General features: G+C 40.9%; 1 protein-coding gene across 1 annotated transcript in view; it reads left to right on the top strand.

Moving 5' to 3' along the window:
* Positions 1-697: 697 nt before the first annotated feature.
* CNBD1 (cyclic nucleotide binding domain containing 1) overlaps positions 698-17,487 on the top strand; it is a 137,192-nt gene continuing 120,402 nt past the window's right edge. Inside the window, exons 1-4 of the mRNA XM_081204838.1 lie at positions 698-790; positions 6,061-6,124; positions 9,975-10,088; positions 15,219-15,377. Coding sequence (XP_081060964.1) covers positions 781-790; positions 6,061-6,124; positions 9,975-10,088; positions 15,219-15,377 — 347 coding nt within the window. The 5' untranslated portion in view covers positions 698-780. The remainder of the gene's footprint in view (positions 791-6,060; positions 6,125-9,974; positions 10,089-15,218; positions 15,378-17,487) is intronic.

Genomic DNA, 17,487 nt, shown 5'->3' on the forward strand with positions numbered 1-17,487 from the left:
TATATGGCAGTATATAAATTCAGCAATCAATCAATAATTTGGACTCAAGAAACCATTGGCATTTCTAATTCACCTGTGAAAATAACTGTACCCCTTTGGGCATTAATTTATACTCTTATACTTCCTATCCCTATTAATCATCAGTCGTTGATAGACGGGATTGGTTCAGATGCATGCTGACTGGGTTTTGTTCATTTTATTGGATTCTGTATCCAGTTGTGCTCTGTAGATTACTGTGTCACCAACAGATATAGTTAGCAACAAAATCCTCTCCTCTTTTGTATCAATGGTGCATTTACATGACCAATTGCATAACCACTTAGATTATCTCTTGCATTTATTAATGTTGCTGTATATTACTTTGAGACATTGTAATTAAGCAGTATTAAAATGGTCAAAATAAGTAAATAAATAGACCACCTGGGTTATCATTTCGTATATCTTATAAAGTGGACTCTGGTCCAGAAAAGCATTTGTCACAGCCAATGTGTTACCCTTTAAGATGCAATGGGACTCTTAGTTGTGCATTAGCAAACTTGGAGACTGATCAGATCTCCAAAGAAGATGGCTATGGGAATAGATGATTTCTTCACTGGCAATTCGCCAGCAATGGGACCAGCAATTGTCTTCAATATTCCAAATTGCCATGTTGGCCTCTTATCTTTATGACTTCATCAGAAAATATCCCAACCTTCTTAGAATTTGAACTAGGATTCTATTAGGACTCCTTCAGATAAAACAATGATAATGTAGGTCTCTATTTCCACAGAACCAAAAGGAATGCTAACAGGTAAGCATGTACGGTAAATCTTCAACAATTCTTTTGTTACTTAAACTTGAGTTTTATCCAGATGTAGATAAATGTCAGAGATAGTTATATTTTTAAATACATACTTTTTTAAAGGATATGTCCATTTAAATGGAGATATAATTTGAAACAAAGTAAGAACCAGAGCTAAATTGTTAAGTGTGTGGAATTCTTCCAGCTACCACAGACTATTATTACATGTGGATTCTTGTAACAGACGCAGCAGATACAATGGCATCAGATGGTCTGAAAATTCCGTATGTGGTTGTGTGATCTTGACCACAGGAAATATGAGAGCAAAGACTAAAATAATTGTTCTGTAAACTAGACTAGACTTGTGGCCCATCAAAATGAATTCAGACCACCACTAGCACTTGGCAGGCTTAAAAATCCTGTTTTCTGGTCAAAAACTGGAGATTTATTGAGAACCTTGGTGATCAAAAGTTCTGCTAGTCTGAAACAGAATGAAAGAGTGATTTTTAGCAAACAGTATGGATTGATATAAAGACCAAATACCAGCTTCTTTTCCTTTCAATGGTAGCATGAGAATTTGGTTGGCATAATATTCCAGGGGTTCAGTCATAATTTTGACCTATCCCTGTGTGAAAGAATCAGAGTGAAACAAAGTCATAGTCTCCAAAGAAATGTAGACTAAAAGAAAGTGCTCTACATGGGTTTTCAATTGTTAAGCAATAATTGAGAAGATTTTGGGTGCTCCCAGGTGTGTGTGCCTTGTGGGATCAGTGCTGCTTCTACAGCACTTGGGCACAGCTTCAGCCCAGTATACCACCCCCATCATTCAACCCAGACACTCAGGTCCAGCTCCGTGGGCCTTCTGGCGGTTCCCTCACTGCAAGAAGTGAGGTTAAAGGGAACCATGCAGAGGGCCGTCTCGGTAGTGGCACCCACCCTGTGGAACACCCTCCCACCAGATGTCAAGAAAATAAACAACTACCTGACGTTTAGAAGACATCTGAAGGCAGCCCTGTTTAGGGAAGTTTTTTAATGTTTGAAGTTTTATTCTATTTAATATTTTGTTGGGAGCTGCCCAGAGTGGCTGGGGAAACCCAGCCAGATGGATGGGCTATAAATTATTTATTTATTTATTTATTTATTTATTTATTTATTTATTACATGCAGACTTTTTGCAGTGCCCACACAATATCATTGTCATAGAAATGCCAGCCCATACCCCCACCCCACCCCAATTTAATCTGGGTTTGCACTTTCCATGGAAAATCTGAAAAGTAAAAAAAAACCTGTGGTCAGTAACTTGTTTGTGATTTCCGAACAACCTAAGCCTCCATCTGGGAGCATTCCCATCAGGTTGTATCATGCAATGTCAAAGACTACAATATGGTCTCTGAGCCATATTTGCCTGCAGTTATGTGATGGGTGTATTGGTTGACCCAGCCCACACATGGATTCAACCATAGTGATCCATCAGGGATTTATACAGCATTATGATTCATGCTGCTACTTAAAGAGAATTGCTAATAAATTTCTGGGGCTATATTACTAGATCATTTCCTTGCTTATTTATACATTCTATCCCATCAATGTGTGTGGCGCCTTATATATATCTCTGAGCCCAGGAACCTTATAAATTTAATGAGCCACGTCATATTATATCATCTATGTATTTGTGCCCATGGGCACAAATTGGGACATATTATGTAGAGATGACCCTATGATCTTGCCCTTACATGGGAGAGGGTAGAACACATCACGTCTGTGGAGTCAAGATACAAAATCCTCTAGGGAACAGGTTGAAAATTCAGTGATCTCAGTAAACATGAAAGCTGGACACATAATTATAAAATAAGATAAAAGTTGGCAATGACAATTGCCAGGAACTACTCCTAGGAAATAATAATGAAATGCTTGTGCATGCAGTAAGGAACAATTGATCGGACAGCAGCATCTCCAAAGCAGGTGGCTAGAGGTTATAATGGATAAGATAAACTGAACATATGCCAATAGTGAAGTTGTAATTCAAAGTATTAAAGCCAGTGGGAGCATTCCCCCCCCCCCCAGCTTGGTGTCATCAGTAATCTTCACTGCCCAACATTAATTAAACTACTCCCAGTAGAGATCTTTAGGGACCTCCCCACTTCTTCTTTTTCTCTTTACTTTTATCCATTGTGAAAGTGGTCTACTAAATTGCATGTTCTGCTTTCTGTTTCCAAACTTGTTAACTTGTATATAAGCAGACCTCACCATTTATGCTGTGGCTTGTCAGTTTTCTTAGGTGTGTTTAGTGAGGGATTTTATCAAAGGTTTTTGAAAGTACATAACCTTCAACTGTGTAAATATTTTATATCACACCTCTAGTGGAAATCGGCAAATTAGCTGCAAACATATCTGAAAGTTCAGGTCAGGTAGCCATTGCTAATCAGCAGTTTGGACAGTACTGTGTTAAGAGGTTGTAGGCCTGAGCAGAAAGATGATACACCGCTTTGGAAGTGAGATGCAAAAGCTGCCAGCCCAAACCTATTTTTAGTATTTGACTTACATACTTATGTATTTCCTATAAGCTCTCTTCCCATTCTATCTGCCTGAGACCCACATTCAGAAAACATCTGAGACTTGCTGGAAGAAACTAGTGTTGCTAAAGTTTATGCATTTCCCATTCACTCTTTGGAAGTTACTTTGAGCCAAGAATATTCTTTTGTTTGGAAAATATCCATTTGCTTAGGACTTGTTTGTTTGTTTTGGGGGGGTGTTTCTTTTCTTCACTCTGATATAATTTCACTCAACCTTTACTTTCAGTCCTCGATGGTCATTTTTTTTGTCTCCTGCCATCCCTGGTTCCTCTTCTTGCTTCTCGTCTCTTTGTGGTTCCAGCTTCATTTCCCACAGTAGGTTCATCCCTTGCTCCAAAGATGTTATTTTGTACCATTTTCTTGCCCGTTGAAAATTCAGAGTTACTGGGTAAGTAATTTTGGCATTTTTCAATGCTTCAGTACAGGGTTTCACGCTCCATCTCCACCTTATAGTTTCTAGGAATAAGTCATTGAACACTTGAAGTAGTACTGATTTGTACATCATCTGGTCGGTGATCTGTCTTGTTGCTCTCATAATCCCCCCCCCTTATAATAACTTGCAAATCTGATGACTTATATTTCTTCTGTAGGTGACTGTGAATCCTTTCTATGGCCACTTCTTCCCATTGAGCTTCAGGAACTATCTCTTCCAAACACCTCATCATATTCTCACAAAGAGTTTTGGGGGTCTCACCTGATGCTTCAACAAAGCCACACAGGTGGACATTAACTCTGCACTCCCGATCTTGGATATTGATCATTCTCAGATCCCATTGCTCAATTTTCACATTATGTTGCTTTATCTTTTCATCATTGTTTTCTACTTTCTCTTGGATTTGGTCCATCTTAGCTTCCACTCTATCTATTCTTACTTTGATCTCTGAAATTGCTTTGTCCATTTGAGTGGCAATGTCTGTCACTATCTGGTTTCTGAGATTCTTGTTACCTTTCTGCATTGTTTCTTGTGTTGTATCCAAGCTATCTACTGGTTCTTGATTCCTTTTTTCTTAGATTTCACCCCTAACTTCTCCACGCTCCTTCTCTGAGTTCCATTTCCATTTTTCCCATTTTTGTAAATTTAAAATGTATACCTAATTTTGGAGAGAGAGAAAGTCACAGTGTGCAAAGGGACTCATATATTTTTATATGCTCTCAGGACCACTCAGGATTGAGCCTTAATTGTGCCTGTTGGCAAACATCAGGAGAACTGCTCTTCTTTTTATATTCCTAAGTAGACCCAGTAGGCTCAGAGAAGAACCACATTTTTTCTTTGTCAAGCATGAACTGAACAATTATCAAATTCACTTTTATTCAGAAAGCTCTATGAAAACATTTTAAAAAAAATCTCAGCTCAGATGCTGATAGCCTTCCATCTGTCACATGGAGCTGCTAAGAAGGATTAGGAAATAAAACTAATTTACTGGAATTAAAATGAATTTAATTCGTGCCTGGCAAGGAATTCTGAATGTGAACAGGAAACGTTGGTTTCAACGTCAGTAGAAAAAGCAGTAACTCTGAAATTGCAGATGCTATTGAACAAGGACTCTTAAAGGTATGGTTATGCTTCTTTTGTACTTCTTTCACCCGATGAAAATGCTTGTTTTCAATTGGGTACACCTTGAATGACACACATCTCTGGCAATTATTCTGTGTCATTTATAGTGATCCAGTTATTTTCAGCAATGATTTGGGGCTGCCAAACATGTTGCAAAAATTCAAAGGCTACGCTTGCCTTGCTTCATTAGATGCACACTGCATGCCCAGAGCACCTGAGGCAATTAAGCATCTGTGCCCATTTATTCTTCCAGGCTTTCCAAAACTTTTCTTTGAACATTTTTACATTTCCCTCTCCTCCCAGTTCTGGTCTCAGAAGCATTCTGTCGTTAGTCCTCAAGTCCCTTAGCACAGGATAATGTTGCTCTGTTCACAGTGCGGAGGATTCCAAATGGTTCTTTGCAAATTGAGTGTAATACTGAAGGACAGGCTGCATTGGTTCCAAAAGACTTTTTTGTTCATCTGTGTGCTAAAGCCTCTGTTTGCAAATGGCACATTTTGTCAACAATGAAAACATTCACGGCGCAGAAGTACAGAGCTCCCAGATTACACGTCCATATCTACATGTGTGTATAATATTGTGAATTTCACTGGCCAGCATTTCACATGCTGATGCAATGAGATGATATTTTCAAACAGTAAGATTTAGTATTTATATGGAGATTTAGAGTGCTGAAGGCATTTCACATCTCTAACAAGATCTGCAAAATAGGTCAGTAATGTTATTGCTGTATTGCAAAAGGAAAGACTATGGTGGAGAATGGGACAGGGCAAAGTCAAATGGATTTGGCTACAATTTTTAATCCAGTATAGGAAACACAGTCTGTTAGCCACATGCTAGACTCAGGGCTGGCCCTACCATTAGGCAAAGTGAAGTGACTGCCTCAGGTCATAAATCCTGGGGGACAGCAGAAGGAACTCCTTGTCTGTTCTTCTTAAACTCATTGGCCATTCCTGTCTGTTGGAGGACCAAGCAGTTAATGCTACCCTATACTGCCCTGCTGCCCTAGGTCTACTCAAGCATGCTATCATGCCTCCAGTGTTTTGTACATTGTTTTGCACATTGTACATCTTTTGTACATTGTTCTGCATTTTATAAATGTTAAGCTATGTATACATTTTTCAAAATAAATATTTGTAACAATGTCGTAGGTCTTAAGAAAGTGAACTATGACCAGTTGGACGCGTTATTGAACATCAAGGGTCTTCAGAGATGGTAAGTTATCCGGTGAGTTTTGAGGAGGATGTTAACTGAAGCTCTTATTATGAAAGCAAAAATATAGTTTGATAGGGAAGGTCTGTATAAAAACAGAACTGTTAAAATGGGGTGGGAGAGAGATAATCGTGTATTTATAACTACATTCAGATATACATGAATTAATATAGCTTTTTCTTTTTACTTGGGTGATTTCCCCATCATACTGAGCACAATCTTGAAGCTATGTACTGTGGCCAGGCGGATGCTAGGGTCTTATCTGTATCTATGAACAGTGGCGTCGCAACGGTGGGGGGACGCTAGGTGCGCCCTGGGTTCCATGTCTGTGGGGGTGACAAGAAGTCACCCCGCGGGGGCTCGTGGCAGCATGAGCAGCCATCGCGCCGCCACAGCTGCATATGGAGGATCCTCCATTTGCAGCTTCAGCTGTAAGCAGAAGATCCCGGCGTCGGCGGCAAACCACTAAGTACAGTACATGTGTGGCGTCACACGCATGCACTGTACGTAGCAGTTTGCTGCTGGCGCCGCTCCAGCACCATACGGACGGTGCCGGGATCCTCTGCTTGCGGCTGCAGCCACGAACAGAGGACCCTCCATTTGCGGCTGTAGTGGCAATGGAGGGATCCTGGCACCGTCCGTACGGCGCTGGAGCGGTGCCGGCGGCAAACCGCCACACATGTGCCCTACATAGCGACATCCGCCCTGGGTGTCACGACGCCTTCCTTCGCCCCTGTCTATGAGGTCTTAGGCCTCATCTGCACTATACAGTCAAAGTAGTTTCATACCATTTTAAACAGTTATGGCTTCCCTTAAAGAATCTTGGAAAATGTCAATTATTAAGGGTGTTAAGAATTGTAGCCCCTCACAGAGCTACAGTCCCCACCCCCAGTGATTTAACAATCCATCCCTCTTCCCAGAGGACTCTGGGAATTGTGGCTCTGTTACATACACAGCATGCATCCATTTTAAATTTACAAAATGGCTAGAATGGAATATTCAAAGACAATATTCACTGGGGAAATGGCACCTTCCTCCACTGCTGTGATCTCAATCCAGTTTGGAGTTCTCTATGGCTGCTGTTTGTAAAAAAAAAAATAAAGAACTCTCAATGTCTTCTCTAGTTTGGTCTTAGTCTGTTTTCTGGCCATTGGTTTAACAAGCAGCAGCGTCAACATGTGTTGAGTGTTTAAGTCAGCTGTAACTATGATGAGATGCTTTCACAAATATGTCCCCTCTGTAATCATGTTAGTAAAAAACTTGATTTCTGAGTTGACATGACCCTTTGATAAATCATTGCCTCAACAGAACTACAAGGAATTACCTGTTGTGCAAATGTCTGTCTATGGAGTTTGAATTTAAAAACTGACTTAAAAATCACAGTGAGGTAGATGGGCTGAAGGATGTGAGCCTGAATAATTTATTGATGGCATGACCTTTGAATTCAGGACATTTCAGAACTGCATTTCTGCATAATTAAGGGCAATTTTCTTCAAGATAGAACATAATTAAAGAGGAAAATTCACTTGGGGTATATTTAGATGATGGTGACATTAGTTAGACGCATTTCAGACTGCACCTGCTGCCTTTTCTAATATGGAAGGCAGAGATTTACATTTTTCTCAGCCCCTAAGAGAAAGCTAAAACATTTAAAGGTGATAGAAGATATTGCCAACTTTTATTAATCCGAGAAACTGTACAAACAAAACGAAATGAACGAAAAATGTAAAGCCAGAACTCTTGCTTCAATTTCTCATGTCTGGCATGTTTCTGAAACATAACAACATTCTCTTTCTGTTTTGTATGGTAAGAGACATGTAACACCAAACCCAGATCATATATATAAATTAGACCATGGATGGCGAATATTACTGAGACTGAGGGGCACTTTATCATGGGAATGTTCTCTCTCTGTGTGTGACATTCCAGTTGCTGGAAGGGCAGAGGCAAAATTAGTCAAAATTGCTAACATAGGATTGCAATCTACCCACACAAAGCATTGGGAAAGGTTAATCGGTGTACCTACTTTACCTAAGTAGATCGGTGTAATCTACTTTAACCCCCTCAGTTTATGATTATGAAAAAGTACTCAAACTGACTAATCACTTGTTCCAAAGTGGAGGAGTGATTTGCAGGAGAATATGGCCCAATCTTTGTATGGGGTCTCAACGTTGAGCAGGTTGACGAATGGAGAAGCAGGGGGGCAGAGCCCTCCAAGTGTTACTAAATGAATTCACACACTCATAAAGTTTTGCTCTACTAATTTCTGAGTTAACCAAAAAGGCTCTGAACATTGCCCCAGCTGTTGTTAAATTTAGAACCACTAGATTGGGGAAATGACTAGTCATAATTCTTTTAGCTAATATGCTTCCATCACTCTGTTTTTTGTTTTATTTAATACAGCTTCTTGTTTAAATGCTTCATTGTTTTTATTTTGACAGAGGTATTGCTTGGTATAAATTGTTTTATGTTTGTGATCTTTAAGATGTATCTAATTTGACAGGGGTATTGCCCTGGTTTTATGTTGATAGTTTTTAGGCTGTATCTAATCTTAGTTATTCTCGGTTGAGCGAAGCAAGGCCTTTCATTTAACTAGCCTGTTGTGATGCTGTTGTAATTGGATTGCAAACCAATAAGCAGTATGCACAACAGAATAGTTTAATAACTCCATTTAAATACAAGATATTGGAATGAAATGTGGCAATGCATTCAGGGTACAAATTCAAATGTCAGATTTCTTGCACACTCAATACCAGGTTGAGACTCATGCCCATTTTCAAAGTGAGGCAGGAGGAAAAATTGAAAGTGCAATGTGAGAGACTGAAGACCACAAGACAGCTGAATGAGACTTGCTGCTTATGCTCAAAACAACATGCTTTATTTTAAGCATGAACCTCAGCTCAACTTACACATCCATTTTCAAGGCTGACAAAAAAGGTGGAAAACACAATGCAGTGTGATTTGTCCCTTTGAAGATTGTGACACCGGAATGAAAGCTGGTGTGCATGTTCAAGGCAATTTTACTTTTCGCAGAACCCAAACTCATTCTCAAGGAAGCTGAACACATTTGAAACACAGTGCAATGTAATTTGCTTGAAGACCGATACACTGGAGTGAAAAAATGGAATCTACATTCACAACATGCTGTAATTCAACCCCCTCCATCCATTTTAAGAACAGTTTATGGAGAACTTTCCATATCAAAGAAAAAGAAGCCAAGAAACCTTTAGAACTTGGAACATATGCACATTTGGGCTGCAGGAATCATAAGAGCAAAACAAGCAGACAACTGAAAACAAATGTACAGTCCATGGCACACGGATGCAAAAGAGATTGTAGCATGACATCTGAAGAACTGCCTTTCAAGTACTAGTCATTATTACACTATTATATGAAGCTTCATATAGATGGCTGGCCCTTTCATGAGGCAAATGGAGGCAATTGCTTCAGGTGGCAAGCATGGGGAGTGGAAATCTCCTTGTACTACCTGCCTTCACTAGCTGGTCCTGCCATTTCCCACCTGCTGCCCCCTAAAGTTTAGGCAGCATTTTTAGGCAAAGCAGCAAACCATGACAGTGGCTCAGACACTCTCATGAAGCCCACGGAACTCAGTGTGGCTTACTTCTGAGCAGGCAAACATAGGATTGTGATTTTAGGCACTGCTGTATTTGCTTGTCATTGGTGTGGATGGCGGTTGACTCAATGGCTAGCACAACCTTACACCACCTTCAGGTAGTAAGCAGGATGTTGGATCACGTCAGCTGAACCTTATACCAGCTGAAGTACAAGTAACAGCATTGCCTAGAACTTTACTACTGAACAAAATAACCACTGTTTCCCTATTTCTCTTTAGGGATAATCCTTATACCACTGAAGATGCTCATCGAAAGTTCTTGGAAACTTATCCCAAAATATTCATTAAAGAAAAGGCCATATTGCCAGGGATTCCCGAAAAAAGAACAAAAGGGTAATTCATATTTTAAGCAATTCTGTATTTCATGTGAAAAGAAAGTGAAGGCTAGGTAAGCCGACGAGGATATGAGGTCAGTCATCGCCACCACATGCCACAGACTAGCTGTGGAACACAAAGATTAGTAGCTAGTGGTAAATTCATTTTCTGCTTGAGCAGAAACATCTGTTTGTTGCTTCAAAATGCATTTGTCCTGCCTTTCAGAAAGTGATTGGTTGCATGCACCCTGTTCATAGTCCAAGTGCGCTGCAATTTTCTGAAAAGGATAATGGTGGCAAATGTTTTTCTTCAGCGCTGGCTAAAATTCAATCCATGGATAGTGGTTGTTCTATAGCCATATGTACTTTTTGTTATCCAAATTAATGAAATCTTCCTTATTGCTGGCTTTTAGATTCTCCCGCAGTGCAACTGAGTGGAGGAAAAAACAAAAAGCTGAAGACAATATGCAATTTAGAAGGAGTAGATGTTCATGCCACTTCTAGAAGCTTATACAGGGTTTAGAGAGTGTCACCTTTTCCAACTAACTTTCTATGGGGGATTGGGGGGGGGAGGGGCATTGCCCAATGCAGAACATCTGCTTTGCAGAACACAAGCAACAGGTTCCAGATTCAATCCCAGGCATCTCTAGGTACTGCTGGGAGTGCAGCCTGCCTGAAACCCTGGAGAGCCATTTCTAGTAGATGTCAGCAGTACAGAGCCAAATAGACCAATGGTCTGACTCAGTATAAAGCAGATTCCTGTGGTTCTAAATTTAATGTAAAGCTACATTCCATGTAAGGTTGGGGAGAACTTCTGAGGAAAACAAACCACCTGAGGAATTTTGAGGGGACCCAAACATGTTTAAATCATGTAATTATTGAAGCTATTGCTGTACCTGGCCTGAAGTGAAAATGAGATGAGAATTTAGACATTCCTTCTCAAGTGAGGCAACTGAGCAATCTCAGGAGAACCCAGAAGAGTTCCTATGAGACTTCTTGCAGTGTGGTGTGGTGTTGGGGATGCTGCAGCTGGGAATGAAGGATACAGAAAATGTGGACCAGAAATTGAGAGCAGAAATTGCTCAAGTTTTGGGCTTCTTCACTTTGGGGAGTTAATTCATGTTATTACATTTCATTAAATAGTTGTGTGATATTGAAGCATTAGACATGAATTATACAACTGCACATCATAGTGAAGCGTTTCCAGGATTGCCAAGAGCTAATCTGCTCATTGAGACGCTGCTTTCTTCCCCTTTCTTCTCATCACTTCTGGGCTCCTCTTTCTGCCCCATTGAACCCACCAACAGCTTATCGTTTGCATCCAGCGACTGCCTACAGCAAGGATGGGGAACCTGTGCCCCTCCAGTTGCTGATGGGCTAAATCTTCCACCATCCCTGACCATTAGGCATGCTGGTTGGAGCTAAGGGGAGGGAACCATAATATTTAGGGATTGACACATTTGGCTATCTCTGATCTAACTTCATGATAGATCTAACTGAATATGCCAGGGAGTAAAGTTTGGCCCCTTTGCTTGCAGAAATTGTGCTCTGCCATGGTCCTCCCTGACTTTAGTCTACCCTGTGTAGCTACATCGTCAAGGAAATCTACCTCCCATGTCCTTCTCCCATACTTCATCTCTATCCTGCTTATATCCTCTGCATCAGGCATCCCCAACCTGCGACCCTCCAGATGTTTTGGCCTACAACTCCCATGATCCCTAGCTAACAGGACCAGTGGTCAGGGATGATGGGAATTGTAGTCCAAAACATCTGGAGGGCCAAAGGTTGGGGATGCCTGCTCTACATTGACTGGTGGCAATCCATGTTATAAGCAGAGTGGAAAGCTGGTAGGGCTTGGGGGAGTGATCATTCACACATGTCCTTTGTGATGTCAATGGATGGGAAGCCTGTGAGCCAGAAAGATTCAGAAGGAAAGAGGAAGAATGGGAAGCAGGATGTGGAAGATGTATTTTACATAATTTTCGGGTGTGCAGAGGTGGAACTCTACCTTTGGCTGCATACTGCTAGTTTCCATTTAATCACTAAGCCTTGATAATATGAGGATTGCTGACTACTCTCTTTTACTTGGCAATTGTCTGGCTCATCTGGCAGAAGAACTTTATCAAAACTAGGTGCTGATCTCAGGAAGTTATCTTTCACTTCCTTATAGACTCAGAGCCCAGCTGTGATGGGTCATTAATAATAATAATAAAAATAAAATAAGTGTCTGCTGCGTGCAATTGCAGGGGGAAAGCACCCATCCCTATGTGTGCGCATTCCTCACACATGACAATCTATACATGCCCTATGCTATAGAAGCTCTATTTGTCTAGGTAATTTTAGAGTTGGCAGTCTTATAACACAAGATGAAATATGCCAGGAGGACAGCAAACTGCAACGAAAGAGCTCAGGTGCAACAGTGGTTAGGTTGCAGTTCAGCTCTAATAGTGGTAAAATGCCTCCCAAAAGAGGTAGCTATGATAAATCTGGTGATGCCATTGTAAATTTCATTTTTACTTTCAGGTCCTTGGGGGAAAAATCAAGGAGGGTTATATATTTGCCACCACTCACATTGGTCAATGTTATTTAGCAAACAGGAATGCTTTGGAAGAAGATGATTACACAACCATATGACCTTTGTTTCCTGGGAATTTATCATTTAAAGTTTAATCTAGCCCAGTGTTTACAGAGATAGGATTTCTAGGTTACAGTGGACAGAAAGTCAATCTCTTTGCTTTCAGGAAAGCATTCAGTAAATTACGGCACTTAAAATTTTCTTCTCCTTATTTTTTAACAGAAAAGTAAGTTTTACAGATCAGCAAATTGCCCAATCTTTAAATGGGCGAAATATTTTAGCAGCTTAGACTTTCTTCCTTGCTGATGCACCAAAATTCTTATTTTAATAGATACTTTGAATTACTTTTAAGTACCGCTATGCACTCAGAGTAATTTTGCTTACAAGTGAGCTGAGGATCAATGCAATCAGCTAATAAGATTATACACATTAACTGTAAAGCAATATGCTGTAAAGGAACAAGGCAGATGCATACAAGATTGAATTTATTGCCTGATTCACTGTTGCAGTAATGTTCTGTGGATTTTTAAAATTTTATTTTGCTGGAATTGTGTTTTTCTATATATATTTTTGGGGGGAGGAGAGAAATGAGACAACATGCACTGAAGGCAAACTGCAGCAGACCATCTGAGAAGAGTCATCTTAATAAACAAAATGTTATCGCATCACCAGTGCTACCCTTTTACAGAACTTTACAGTGAAGAAACAGTGCCCTAATGTAGTATTCTGCCCATCCTGGAATGCAGGAGTTTAGTTTGGTACCAAGTTGAGCAGCATGGTTTCTATCAAAGCAGAATGATGGGAAGGGGAGAGAAATACAGTGCTGACCCCAAAGGTTTGCCTCTGTAGTTAGTGCTCCTCTTCAGATTCAGTCAAATGAAACCTTGGTTATGTTGATCTACATACAGCAGTTGCCAATATGGTGCACATGGGCACCAGTGTGCCTCTTAGTACTTCCTATGACACACACAAAGACTCCGTAAATACCGCCTCAAAAATCTACAATGCTTGAGATACCTTTGAGTTGGCACACATGTCTTTTCCCTCTCACTATTATCCTTATCAGCTCTGTGAGGTAGGTTAGGCTGAGAGCTGCTGATTGGCCCAAGGTCCTCCAGCAAGTTTGATTAAACCTGGGCTACTCTTCCCATCATCAAGACCTGGGAAGGTGAGGTAGATAACTGCAAGGCTCACAAGCTGGGACTTGTGTTCTGTGATTTTATAGGCTGATGCCATTTTAATCCATACTAAAAGACCAAAGCAAAAGAGAAGCTCACTTTCAACTGGTGTATAATTATAATTAATGCTGTTCCAACATGTCCTTTTTACTTGAATTTGCTATTTGATTGTCTATGTGATATTGTATTCAAATGCTTTCTTTTTAAAAAAATCCATCTGATAAATTTATCAGTGCTGCAATAGTAGCAAGAGTAAGCTGCTAACTCAAAAGTCTACTGCAATAGCATAGCAGATACGAAGGAAACCTACACTTGAATTTTGTGAAATACGTAAATGTTTATGCTGGACCAAAGGAAGAGAAATTGGACTACTGTTAGATGAATTATAGAAAATTCTTAGAGATATAAACCTATAAGCCTGCCTTATATTGAGTTAGACTGCTGGTCCATCTAGCTCTGTTGTCTGCTCTGAGGCGCCATCTGCTTTTACATTCAAAGCAATATCATGACACTTGAATTCTGGGAACTATAATTTGCTAAGGGTGCTGAAAGTTGTTATGAGAACCCTGTTCCCTTTACAGAACTATAATTCTCAGAGTTCCCTAGAAAGTGAGTGATTATTAAACTACTCTGATTTTTGTAGCATTGTGAGGGGAATGGGTGATCACCTGACAACTCTTAGCAACCTTAACAAATGACAGTTCCCAGGATCTGCTGAGGGATGGCACGACAGTTTGAAGTAGTGTGATACTGCTTTAAACGTATAGTGCAGATGGAGTCAGACTAGCAGCAGATCTTCAAAAGGGCAGGGTTTCTCAGGTTTGCTACCTGAATTCATTTTCTTCTTCTTTTAATTGGAAATGCCAGGGAATGAATTTAGGACCTTGTGCACACAAAACACACAGTCCACCACGGAGATATGGTTCATCCTCCAAAAGGCCAAGTTCCTGTTGGTGTTCCACCAGCCTGTGGGGAGTTGGAATGTGTGAAATGCCCCTGGAAAAAGGTTGCTAACCATGCCAACATTATTTTGGCTTCCCTCAAAATTCTTCAGATGATTTGCATAAGAAAGAAACACAACATTTGCTTCAGATTTTGCTTTGGGCAAAACCCAGTGATAATGGAGTGATGTGCAGAATGCCTGGAAAAGTTTTGTGTCTCTTACTTAAACTCTTCTGGCTTGCCTCAGAATCCCTCAGAAGTTTTGCCTGAGGAGGAACTCCCAATTTTGCTTTGAATGATTAGTAACATCTCTGTGGCAACCCTTGGTTCCTCACAAATGTCGTGGTATAAGCATGTGAACCTATTAACCTAATAGATCCTGCCCTATTCTCCTAGAAGTTACATGATGAGTTTGCTCTAAATCTAACATTCTGTTTCTCCTTTTTGTCCCTAGGTTACATTCCTGTGAGCTTGGCAAAGGCACTGTACCTAGCAAAGGTTCTCACAACATATCCATCTATTTAAGTTTGATTAAAAAATGCCAGAAGTTACGTTCTGGTTCTCCAGAATTCGTAGAGAAGTTGAACATCCTAATAAAGATACTCAGGAAGATGTAAGTATTAAATTCATTCTTGGCCTTCTGCCCTTTCCAGCTCAGTTCTAAGGTCTTTCAAATATACATCATGAACTGGCCTGGAAAGTTAGCAATGAAACTTATATGGCAGGGATAGGGAAACTGTGGCCCACCAGATGTTGTTGGACTCCAATTCCCATCAGCCCTGGCCAGATTGCCAGTGGTCAGTTGTAGTCCAGAAACATCTGGAGGGCCAACCCTGTTGTAGGGGTATTTTCTTGTGGATGCATCCTAATCACATTGCTTTGAATGAATTGCTTAGCCCATGCCATCTTCTAGATGGTTCGCCTTTAAATGGCGCTGTGCACTTTGAGGCAGGGATCTCAAGTGCTAAAGCTAGCAAATGCATTATCATTCCAGCAAAAGAGCTGTGTTTTGTTTTAGGTTAGATTTTAAGTATTAGTAGCTAACTCTAATCCCCTACCGAGGCAAAGTGCATTTATACAAATTTCTACTTTGTCACCTTTGCTAATTTATGTCACTTTAAAGTTCCATGTACATTGAGGGCAATATGTTGTTAATTACAATCAGCCCTATGACTTGAGCAAGAGATGTTGAAAAATGCGTAGTTATAGTCTCAGCCGCAAGACACTTGCTTGGGTGACACATACACTAAAATTGGAACGATAGTGAGGAGATTAACTTGGTCCTGGTGCAAAGATGACACACAAATTCATGAAGTATCCTATATTTTTATACTGTCTGAGGAGAAAAGCAGTTACCCCAGTGTGTATGCCATGTTCCCATGAGCAATGTTGGTGTGAAGCAGAGCTATGTACCTCCCTTGTGGCTTTTTAGAAGGCTGATAGGGCAACCCTCACAGGAGAGGATCCAAAATTAGATCACCACTGTTTAATGAAGTTAAGCAGCCAAAGTGTGTGGAGACATCTGATCAGGATTGTGGCGCTGGATGATGGACAGTTACCCTTTCCCCCAAGATCATGGTCCCAAGGAAAGAGCACCCTGAAAGCTATCTGCCCTACAAGGGGGGGAACCTGTAGATACAAGCATTGTCCTCCTTGTAGGGCAAATAGCAGTTTGGAGGGCTGTTTTAACCAGGAAAGTGACACAGGGGCATCAGGTGTTAAATCTCCCAAGTCCTGTTAGATCTCACCACTGCCACAGCTCCTTTTCCATTGTTAAAAAGTGGCAGGAGATTCAGTCACAGGTCTCAAGCCCCGAGAGACATTTTTTATTGTGCGAAGCCTTTGATGGGATGGCATGACTGCCAATAGGAAGTATCTGTGTGCTCTTGTTTGCTGGCTTTTTTGTGGCATTCATTGTCTCATTATAGCTGAGCAGTTTTCATGATTTTAGTTCAATGTTGTAGTAGGATGGTTTGAACAGTTTGCTTGCATTCTATTATGTTATGTGAGTTGCCTTTTGATATGTTGGGGTCTGAATGTGGGGTGGAAATATATAAGTAAAGAATAATGGTGAATACACAATCATGATGGTTCCACCACTAGATCACACATCTATGCCGACTAGATAATCAACTTTGCCCTTAGATCTGATTCTGAATAGTACTATATCATGCCATAGCTCTGATGTCATTTCCTTTTATAGGTGTTTATTCTAACATTTGTCCTGTCCTGTATATTTTGTAGCATCACCAGGGCTGTCTTTAGCATATGCGGCGCTGGGGTGGAAAGATCTGCCCACCCCCCCCACCCCCAGGTGCACAGGGGGGCAGATCCGGCCGACCACCTCAGCATCTCACTGGCTCGGTCGCCCCCAAACTCGTGGTGCAGAGCTGCCTGCAGCAGAAGAGCCCACTGCGGCACTCTGAGTGATGGGTGGGCTCTTCCCTGGACTCAACTCTCAGGCCCCAGACTCTCAGGCTGGCACCCCTGAGAGCCTGGCGCCCGAGTGCTACACACCCCTAGAGCCTATGGGTAAGACGGCCCTGAGCATCACTACCTATGATTCTTGAAGGTTTCTCTCTCTCAATATTCTCTCTCAACTGTAAATGACGGAGCAATCTCTATTTTCATGCTTGCAAGTCATGTTGTACTGTTTAATTTCCAAATGTTAATTAACCTGCCCTCCAGTAATGTCAGCTGCTGTTGCTGCCACCACTGCTGCA

The sequence above is a fragment of the Podarcis bocagei genome, assembly GCF_964188305.1.
Source record: "Podarcis bocagei genome assembly, chromosome: 8".
Taxonomy (NCBI): domain Eukaryota; kingdom Metazoa; phylum Chordata; class Lepidosauria; order Squamata; family Lacertidae; genus Podarcis; species Podarcis bocagei.